The 11,070-nt window shown below is 42.4% G+C and overlaps 1 protein-coding gene across 6 annotated transcripts in view; it reads right to left on the bottom strand.

Moving 5' to 3' along the window:
- The window catches only part of VPS8 (VPS8 subunit of CORVET complex), a 240,631-nt gene that overhangs the window by 130,493 nt on the left and 99,068 nt on the right, over positions 1-11,070 (bottom strand). For all 6 annotated transcript variants that reach the window (XM_017538380.2, XM_017538382.2, XM_017538384.2 and 3 more), the window contains 3 exons: positions 3,705-3,747; positions 2,203-2,275; positions 1,782-1,901 (listed from right to left, as the gene is read on the bottom strand). In XM_017538380.2, the coding sequence (XP_017393869.1) occupies positions 1,782-1,901; positions 2,203-2,275; positions 3,705-3,747 (236 nt within the window). The remainder of the gene's footprint in view (positions 1-1,781; positions 1,902-2,202; positions 2,276-3,704; positions 3,748-11,070) is intronic.

Here is an 11,070-nt window from a genome sequence, read left to right as displayed (position 1 = left end):
CAGCTACTCAGGAGGCTGAGGCAGGAGAATTGCCTGAACCCAGGAGGCGGAGGTTGCGGTGAGCCGAGATCGCGCCATTGCACTCCAGCCTGGGGGGTAACAAGAGCGAAACTCCGTCTCCAAAAAAAAAAAAACAAAAACCTTTCAAATCCTTCACATCGTGGTAGCCCTACTGTCAATACCCTAATTCAAACCACTATTGTCTTCTATTTAGATTACTATAAAATTTGCTAACAGATCTCCCTGCCTCCATGTTACCTCATTTCAAACCATTTGTATGCTCCCAAATTCAGGTAGAAAACCTAAACACCAATATGATGGTATTGGGGGTAAGCCTCTGGGAGGTGTGCCTAAGCCAACAGAATCTGCCAGCACGTTGGTCTTGGACCTCCCAGCCTCTAGAAGTGTGAGAAATACATTTCGGTTGTTTATGAGCCACCCATTCCACGGAACTTTGTTACAGCACCCCAAACTGACTAAGGCACAAGAGTCAGGGGGAATCTTTTTTAAAGTACAGAATCAATATATTTTCCTTCCAAAAAGGCTTCGATGGCTACTCACTGCTGTAATACAAGGTCCAAATTTTGGCCAGGAGCTGTGGCTCATGCTGGAAATCCCAGCACTTTGGGAGGCCAAGGCAAGCGGATCCCCTGAGGTCAGGAGTTCAAGACCAGCCTGGCGAACATGGTGAAACCCCATCTCTACTAAAAATACAACAGTTAGCCAGGTATGGTGATGAGCACCTGTAACCCTAGCTACTTGGGGGGCTGAGGCAGGAGAATCACTTGAACCCAGGAGGTGGAGGTTGCAGTGAGCAGAGATGGTACCACTGCACTCCAGCCTGGGAGACAAGAGCAATGCTCTGTCTCAAAAATAAACAAATAAATAAAGACCAATTTTTTGTTTGTTTGTTTTTGAGATGGAGTTTCACCCTTATTACCCAGGCTGGAGTGCAATGGCATGATCTTGGCTAACCGCAACCTCCGCCTCCTGGGTTCAAGCAATTCTCCTGCCTCAGTCTCCCAAGTAGCTGGGACTACAGGCACGCGCCACCATGCCCAGCTAATTTCTGTATTTTTAGTAGAGACAGGGTTTCACCATGTTGACCAGGATGGTCTCGATCTCTTGACCTCGTGATCCACCTGCCTTAGCCTCCCAAAGTGCTGGGAGGTGTAAGCCACTGCATCCAGCCCCTTTTCCTGTTTTACATTATTTTATCTATTCTATTATGTTTATTTCTGATTATCGAAAAAAAAAATTAGTAAGAAAAGGGGTAATCCTCTTTGGAAAACAGCATTTAAACTGAGGTAATCCTAATTTTGGAAATAACATATAACTATAGTGTTGCCCTCATTCCTCTCATAGCAAGAGTCAGGTGATGGATTTAGAGGTGTAGTAAAGACATGGTTATTCAACATGTTCAACATTTTTTTTTTTTTTTTGAGACGGAGTTTCGCTCTTGTTACCCAGACTGGAATGCAATGGCATGATCTCGGCTCAACGCAACCTCCGCCTCCTGGGTTCAAGCAATTCTCCTGACTCAGCCTCCCGAGTAGCTGGAATTATAGGCATGTGCCACCATGCCCAGCTAATTTTTGCATTTTTAGTAGAGACGAGGTTTCACCAGGTTGGCCAGGCTGATTTGGAACTCCTGACCCCAGGTCATCTGCCTGCCTCGGCCTGCCAAAGTGCTGGGATTACAGGTGTGAGCCACTGTGCCTGGCCAAAAAATTACTGCTCTGTCTTCTTTGAAAACACATTAAAATAATACTATCTCTTACCAGTGCCAATACATTTAGAAATTCTCTTGTGTCAAAATGTAGCAAAGTCCGAATATAAGGATAGATTTCTTCCTCAGGAGAAGCCTCTGCTGAATGCAGGCGAATTAGAAATTCAAAAACCTGTAAGTTGGAAAAAAAAATGTTGATTATTTTTTCACTTTCCAGATTATCTTGCTAAAGCAGTGATTCCCATTTAGATAAAATAAAGGTAGGCTGAATTCAGTTTAAATTGCTACTACTTTATAAGCTCTCTCTTAAATTCTCTCTCCGCTGTAATGATGGACTTTAGTAATAGTGTGTAAGCCCTCACCTGTAACAGGTGACAGCTCCTGACCTGCGTATAATCCTCAACTGCAATTTGTCTTCAGTGCATCTTAACAAGACACACAGAACAGTAAAAAGCTATGAAAATAGTACCAACCTGGTTTTTAACCAAGGGAACAAGATCTTCAGGGATGTCACCAAGGGGATAGGCACGACCTGCTAGACAACAGCTAGAAGAAAAGAATGAGAACAGATCCAGCGACTTGTAAAGGGACAACTTTCAAGTGAGTAGCAACACTGTTTCTCAAACTTGAGATACTAGTTCAATTTTTAAGTAGGCTCAGTTAAATTCCAAAGCAGATCAGGATGACATCCAGTTTAGAAAACGTGGACAACAGATATGGAGGTGAAGTAATGCATCCTGTGACTGAGTGGGAGTTTTCGTTTCTTCATGTTTCCTAAGAAAAACCAATGCTCTAGTAAAGGGGCAAGAAGGAATGAGGACAGACTGCCAAAGGCCTTGCACTCAGCATCCAGAAAGATGGTGCCTCGTGGCGCCATTATACTACGATTAACCTGTTAGAAGCCTGGCGTTCTCAGATGCTTTTAAACTAGGAGCTCTAAGAATGGTGATTAAAGATGGGGAAAGAGCTAGGCTAAATATCTGGACAATGCCTGCACCAGGACAAACCAGACGGAGTCAGATTCTGAGGAGAAATTCACCCTATAGTTTTACCCCCAAATCAGACCTTCTTGGCTAATGACTTGCCTTGTGAGCTGAATGCTGAATTACTACCAATGTCATCTGAACATGTCTACCTTTTTTCTTTTCTTTTTTTTTTGGAGAGGGGCAAATTTTAAACCTTTTTAAACTACAATTTTCAGTGTTAGACTGGAGACAACTGGACACCAGCACATCCCGAAGAGTTTAAAGTACAGGTGATAAAGCACTAAGTAAATGCATATGTCTTTTGCACTAAAGAATGGATGTAACAAGTGTGAAACGGTTTCACGGTTAACCTGACATGACATATGAGCGAACATGATGTTCCGCTAGGTTCTGCTACCTTCCCGCCTTCCTGTCAAATAGCCACCTACCTAAAAGTTCTCTCAGGACTCAATTCTGAACTTGCACAGTCTACTGGAATGAACCCTGCTCCAGGAGTCAGGAGATAAACATTCTAGTTTTACCTCTGTCACTAACTTTTTCATGATTTGAACAAGTCTCTGGCCCTCATATATAAAATAGAGACAACACACACTCCACATAGTTGTCAGCAGTAAACGTAAAAAGGCTGGGTTTCAGCACCAGTGTTTCTCAACCTCAGCCCTACTGGTATTTCAGGCCAGATCATTCTTTGTTGTGGGGACTACCCTGCATTGTACGATGCTTAGCAGCACCCGTGGCCTCTGCCCACTAGATACCAGCAGCATCCCTTCTCTAGCCCCAGTTATAACAACCAAAAATGTCTCTAGATGTTGCCAAACATCTCTAAGAAGCAGGGGACAAAATTATCCATGGTTGAGAACCACTGCTCTACACAGAAGAATTTTGAAAAATAAAAAGTACTATATAGATAAGAGGTCATTGTATCTCTAAAAATATAGGAAAAATATAGAAAGAACATACATGCAGATGAATACACAAAACGATCTTACCTAATATACACAAGAAGCTTATTGCCCATAACAACTTGTTCATCTAAAATAGAAAGAGAAGTATCTTCAGCAATTTTCTCTCAAAACCTTTCAGAAATATAATCTTTATGTTGAAACAAAAAAATAAACCTTGACATTTAAGGTGAGGCAAATATATTCCTAAATAACAGAGAGTTGAGGTAAGACTACATTATTATTTTTTTAAATTTTCATTAGATTCTTTTCACAGACACAAGAGCAATGTAAGTTATCCAAGGATACATGCAGAAATAGATCTGAGGGTAGAGATCTATGTATGGTTGGCCTAACCACGAACTTGGGACCAAGGGAAGGTGTGGGGCAGGCAATGAGTTGATGAACTGCACATCAGAACCAGTTAATTAATGTTAAGGCATAATATACTGTCTTCTTATCTGTAATATGGACTTTTATGACTCACAATGCTCTAGGGCTGAAAAGGTCATTGTTCCCAAATGTTTAAAGCAACAGAACTGAACTAAGTGATCTTTAGGGCAGTTCCTATGCTAAGTTATATAAAAAACGTAAGACTCTGTCATCTGGTGACATGAGCCTGTTCTTTGACTAAAGAAATCAGAAGGATAATGTGATGAAGTTTGAAGCCACGGGGTCAAGTGCAACTCAGAACGGAGCAGGAGCATCAGCAGGGTGGAGTGACTGGGAACGCCTAGGCCATGCAGATGACGGCAGTAACGAAGAACTGGAGTTCCTATTTTCGGTCGATGAATACTGGCCATAATGCAAGCACGTGTATGCCTTTATCAGTAATCCTTCACGAGTACTCAACATCTGTGATGTTAATGCACGTAAACTTGAATTGCTCCAAATGTATGAACAATGACATTTTGCTTCTGTTCCAAATGTTATTTGACCCAACTCAACTGACACATGGTGATCATCACCTTCAAGGCATAACAACATAATGTTTATTGGCTAACTAGATAAACACCTGTGAAAGAAAAATAACGTCTCAGGACCCCAAACTCACTATGCCAAAAGGAAAAGTTAAGCTTGGGAACTGAGTCACATAAAAAACAAAAACAAACGAATGAAAAACGTGCCTCCCTTTTGTTACTAAACAGATTGCTGCAAGACAGAAGGCCATGTCTACCCAGGTGGCCTCCTTCACCCTGACAATGTCAATTAATAGGTGATCTTCACAGGCACCAGAGACAAGACCAGAAATGACGCCTCAGTCCATCCCAAGACAAACGCATATTTGGCTTCTTCCTCTGTTTACTTTACCTTATGTAAAATGCAGATTTACTGAGCATGAGACGAATGCACAAGTGACTGTTCCTCTTTTCCCTCTTGTCCACACTCTACCCTTTAAATACTGAAGTTGTCAAAACCCTCTGCGGAAAAAGCGCAGGCAGAAGAGCCTACCGCAGCGTGTGTCTCTTTCTCCCAGTGTGTCCTCAACCTTGGCAAAGTAAACCTCTAAATTGATTGAGGCTTGTCTCAGACATTTTTTTAATTTCCATACCTTTGTGCTGGAAATCTCATGTAGAATATACGTAGCACATGATATCCCTAGATAGAGCTAAATGTATTTGTTTAATCTACCCATCTCCATTATTCCACTACTATGAGCTTATGAGCAACGTCTGTGATATTTCTGTATTTCTAGCATCCAGTATAGCGTCTGGCACATAAGCAGGTAATTAGTAAATTGTACACTGAACTGAACTGACATAGTACTTAATTTTCTACAACTTTCTCTTCCCAGTAGCTTCTTTGAGACAACTTTTTGTTATAAAAGAACATCAATTCCATTCAGATGTTTTAATTCTCCACTTTCATTTCTCGTAGATACAGCTGTGAAAGGCAATTTTCAACTTTCCCTCAAAAAGATGAGGTTCAGAGCTACTATTAGGTATGCGGAGTTAAGACTATAAAATGACTCCCCTCCCTACCCTTAGGGTAAAAAAATGACAAAACCTGGACATAATACAAGAAGTAACTACCTGAAGTTACTGAAGCCTGACTGAGGAGTGAATAGAAGCTTGAGCTGGTGGGGACTGCAGCCCCACTTGGGGGAGGAGAGACAGGCGGCCACACCGTTCTTCCTTCCGGCCTGTCCCTGAGTACACGCACTCTGAACTGCACACACAGGGTGGTATAGAAAGGCTGCGAATCTTCCTGGCACAGGGGGGTGGGGGTCAGAAAAGAGAGGTCAGGAAACCATGAATGTGGAAGGGAGGCGGGGAATCCCAAAAGGGAAAGAATCAAAGAGGAGATCCCCCAATTGTCTGCCCACATCTGTGGTGGATCCGTTTACTAAACCACCATGCAGGAAAAAGACTCAAAGCAGCTTTGTCAAAGACAAAAAACCAGGATCAAGAATGGAGTTGCCTCTCTGAAGGTTCTGGAGTGTGGAGAGAGGCACACAGGCTCTGGTGGGGAGTTCTTTCGCTTGGAGAAGCAGAGGTAGGGAGTTCGCTGTACAAGTAAATTACCACCTCTGTGGTTTTTAGCCTGGGTCTAGGTGCTGCATGGGTGGCAAGCACAGCAGAGCTAGAGGCCATCACGGAAAAAGCAACAATCTTTCTGGCAAGGGAAATGTGAAGTTAAGAAACATAAACAGATTAAAAATTAGGGGAAAAAAAAATTAGGAGAATCTTGCAAAGAAAAGAGAAAGAAGAAGGATCCCAAACTCTGTCTACCCTCATTCCTGATCCCCAAACCATGCGTGTGGATCAGAATCAAAGCAGATCAGCTATCCAGAAATGACCTGGAGCTGCATAAGAGAAAGAGTTTGCAATTCAAGTCCACCAAGAAAATTATCTAATAAAACAATGGAAAACAATACTCAGTGGCGAAAAATACCTGAAAAACAGTGGAGAAAAATATTCACTGGAGAACCCATACTCTCCTCACAATGTAACATTCATAATATCCAGATAGAGTCCACAATTATTCAACATGAAAAACCAAGAAAACATATTCTTCTTAAAAGAAAGTGAATCAAGTCCAATCCTGAAATGAACAAAATGTGAGAACAAGCAAAGATTTTAAAGCACTATTATAATTATCCTTAAACAAAAGAAACGGTTTCAGTGCATGAAAATTTCTACAGATAAATGAAGAGTTGCAGGAGAGAAAACAGAAACAAGAACTAAATGCAAGTTAGACTGGAAAATATAACTGTGAAAATAAAAAATCACTGAGCAGATTTAACTGCTAGAGGAGCAAATGAATCTGAAGGAAGAGCAACAGAAATCACCCAAGGTGAAAAACAGAGAGGAAAAAAGACCAAACAGAACCCAAAGAAACAGACCTCGGAAAGGGTGGAGTAAGGACCTGCAAAAATCTCCTCCATAAAAGCAATACAAATACTGGTAAAAACTGTTAAATCCACTCTTTCAGAACTCTTGGAATTAATGAAAAATCTGCCATAATCTGAGGAATGTTTATTCAGAAAAATGCAGAATCTTTTTTTTTTTTTTATGTTGAGGTTTATTTTATGTTTCTATTTTTCTAATTTAAAAAATTTTTTTTTAACTTTTTTTAATTGCATTTTAGGTTTTGGGGTACATGTGAAGAACATGCAAGATTGTTGCATAGGTACACACATGGCAGTGTGATTTGCTGCCTTCCTCCCCTTCACCTATATCTGGCATTTCTCCCCATGCTATCTATCTCTCCCCAACTCCCCACCCCCCACTGTCCCTCCCTCGTTTCCCCCCAACAGACCCCAGTGTGTAGTGCTCCCCTCCCTGTGTCCATGTGTTCTCATTGTTCAACATCCGCCTATGAGTGAGAACAATGCAGAATCTTTTCAATTTTATGTACTGCCATCTCCCTTTCTGCGGCTCTACTGTAGTTCTGAAAACCAATATTGCCTTACAACTTGGGGAGCTGTGAAAACCAGTGATGCAAAGTGGGTCTGATAGTGCCAGGAGGCAGCCAAATGCCTGGGCAGGTCCCTGGTGAAACGCCACCTTCAAGCCAAAAAATAGCCTGAAGGCGGAAAGTCCAGATTGTTGGTCCCGGATGAAACCTGCAACCTGGAGTGGGCACTTCTGTTCCTATTTGCCCACCATTTCCCAATTGATTCTTTCTGAAGAATGCCTTTTAACCAATCGAATGTTGCCTTTTCCAATACTGCCAACGGCCTGCCCCTCCCCTATTCTGATCCCATAGTAGCCCCAGACTCAGCCACATTGAGGGGACTTTCCTGCCTTTGGGTAGGGAGACGACCACCCCCCACATCCCCTCTCTGCAGAAAGCCATTTCATCACTCAGTAAAACTCTCCACCTTGCTCACTCTTCAACTGTCAGTGTATCCTCATTCTTCCTGGACGCTGTACAAGAGCTGGGGACCCACCAAGTGCGGGTAACCAGAAAGTCTGTCACACTGGCCTTTCCTCCTCGCTGGCAGAGGGCAGCCACCCCACACAATGGGGCCAGAGGCCAACTGAGCTGCTGACATGCTGCCGTCCATCAGGCTGTGGATGGTAAAACTAAAAGAGCTAATTAGCACACTAACACCCTGTCTGGGGCTTCAGGGTCGCGGGTACCCTTGCCTGTGTGCTGCTGCGTTCCCCTCAAGGCAACATGCCTGGTCTGGCAACGGGCCTCACACAGAGCTCGCTCCTGTGCTGGTGTCTGCAGTGGCCAGCTGGATCCCACACTCGCTTGCTCCTGTGCTCCCTCCCGCAAGGGGCTGAGCGCAGCAGCTGGGGGACAGGGCGCCCCCGCTACAAGTCCAGCAAAGGGCCAAGAGAAAATTCCTGTGTCAGTCTTGTAGCCCCTCAAATGCCCCATCCTCAGAGGCTCGTCACTATTTGACCTATCTGGCAGCTTACTTAACAGCTCCATTTTCAGGCCTTCTCCTTTTCTGTCCTAACTCAGAACTCGCTCTGTGGGAACAGCACTGTCCCCAGGACCTTCGTGAAAGCAGTCAGTGCCATTGTTCCACATTACAGTAGGCTGTGACAGTGTTAGCAGTTGGGACTAATAAGTGGTTCACCAAAAACCTTAAAAGGCAAAACTGGAGAACGGGGGCTCTGCAGGGGCTTCTGACAAGTTCTAACATACTCCTGGCATTCTAAAAGGCTGTATGCATATAAAGGGCTTTGCTCATACCCAGGGAAATTCTCAAAGGCCCTCATTTATAACCCATGGCTGACGCCAGCTCTGCGCCAGCAGAAAGGGAAGACTACAGCAGAATTCTCAACTGTCTGCCAAAGAATTGAAAATTCCAAAATAAAATGAAGCAAGAGCTGATAAAGTGAGAGAGACACAATTCAACAATATTTGGAGACTTCAATATCCCACTTTCAAAAACAGAACAATTAGAAGATGACATGAAAACAGACAAAACTATAAGCAAACAAAACTTAACAAGAGTTAAACAAAACTATAAGCAAACTAGACCTATCAGATGAAGAAGCCCAGAGAATTTCACCCCAAAATATGGCACCATGGTATGCAGATTATTTTAAATTAAGGGTCCTTGAAGGTCAGCATAAGCTGGGGGAGACTTGTGAAAGGAAAATACATCTCGGGACCCCAAAATCACTAAGCCAAAGGAAAAAGTCAAGCTCGGAACTAATGTCAGGCAAACCCATTCCCATTCTATTCCTAAATAAGACAGCTACAAAGATAAAAAGCTACATGCCAGCCTCACAATTTACTCGCAAGGAAATTCCTTGTGGACAAAGGACAGAAAGAACTCAAAGTCATCCCTCTGAGGCTCACCTGAAACAAATGTATATCTGATTGCTTCCTCTGCCCTATTGTTTATGTAAAAATGCAGAATTCACTGAACAGACTAAATTGTGTATTCAATGGAAGGCTGATCAAGGACTCAAAAGAATGCAATCTTTTGTCTCTTACCTACCTACTTCTAATCTGGAAGCCCTCACTTTGAGTTGTTGTGTCTTACTGGACTGAACCAACATACATCTTATACATATTGATTGATGTCTCATGTCTTCCTAAAATGTATAAAAGCAAGCTGTACCCCGACCATCTTGGGCACATGTTGTTACGACCTCCTGAGGCTGTATCATGGGTGCATCCTTAACCCTGGCAAAATAAACTTTCTAACAGACTGAGGCCTGGGTTACCAGTTTGAAGATATTTGGAGTTAACAGGCTCTACTTTGATATTATGTGATCTATCTTAAGACTGGACCCTCCAAAGAAAACACAATTAATTGCCTTCCATCCCTTTCCTGAAATCTCACTATCTACTGAGGAAAAGAAGCCTAAGGAATACAACGGAACCTCTACAAGCTTTTTCACAAGATAATGTCTGCCTCTCAACAATGATCTAAATATTGTTGGATCATTCAAATTCCAAAGACAATCTTTTACAAGTTAACTTCTGTCTCCCAGGTCCATTCATTCCCCTAATAATCATTTACGGCCCCTTAAAAGAACTGCCTATTTCCCCATCTCCCTTCTATCCCATAAGAAAGGGTATATAAGCATCTGTACCTCATTGGGTTTTTGAGTAATCGTAGTCCTGCAGTTACCCCATGTTTGTGCATGTTAATAAAAGTACATGCCTTTTTCTACCCATGAGTCTATTATTAATTCATTTCAACAGAGGGAAAGTTTAAATCTGCCTACGCAGACATCTGTGTAACACTCACCCAACAACAGAAGACATTCCACGCGTGACTGTGCTCAAGTGCACGTAGACTAGCTCCAGAACAGACCTTATGTGCGGTCATAAAAAAAGTCTCGACAAATTTTTAAAAGATAGAAATCATAGAAAGTACATTTTCTAATCACGAAAAAAGTAGAAATCAACATGAGAAGGAAATGTGAGACATTCACACATAGGTAGAAATTAGACAACACACTTCTAAATCACCAGCATAACAAGAGAAATTATATAATACTTTAGGATGAATGAAAATGAAGACAACATACCAAAACGTATTGCTTAGAGGAATATTTGTAGCTGTAAACACCTAATTTTTAAAAAAAGACCTCAAATCAACAATATGAGCTTCTACCTCAAGAAACTAGAAAATGAGCAAAAATAACCCAAGGAGTTGAATAAGGCAAATAATAGACTAAAGCTGAATAAATGAAATCAGGCCAGGTGTGGTGGCTCACCACTGTAATCCCACCACTTTGGAAGATCAAGGAGGACAAATCATGAGGTCAGGGGATTGAGACCATCCTGGCTAACATGGTGAAACCCTGTCTTCATTAAAAATGCAAAAAATGAGCCAGACATGGTGGCACACACCTGTAATCCCTATTATTAATCTGGAGGCTGAAGCAGAAGAACTGCTTGAACCCAGGAGGCAGAGGTTGCAGTGAGCCAAGATCATGCCACTGCACTCCAGCCTGGGTGACAGAGTGAGACTCTGTCTCAAAAA

Source organism: Cebus imitator, unplaced genomic scaffold (assembly GCF_001604975.1).
Source record: "Cebus imitator isolate Cc_AM_T3 unplaced genomic scaffold, Cebus_imitator-1.0 Scaffold111, whole genome shotgun sequence".
NCBI classification, from domain to species: domain Eukaryota; kingdom Metazoa; phylum Chordata; class Mammalia; order Primates; family Cebidae; genus Cebus; species Cebus imitator.
Note: the sequence above shows the minus strand (reverse complement) of the source record. Positions and strands in the feature narration are given on the sequence as shown.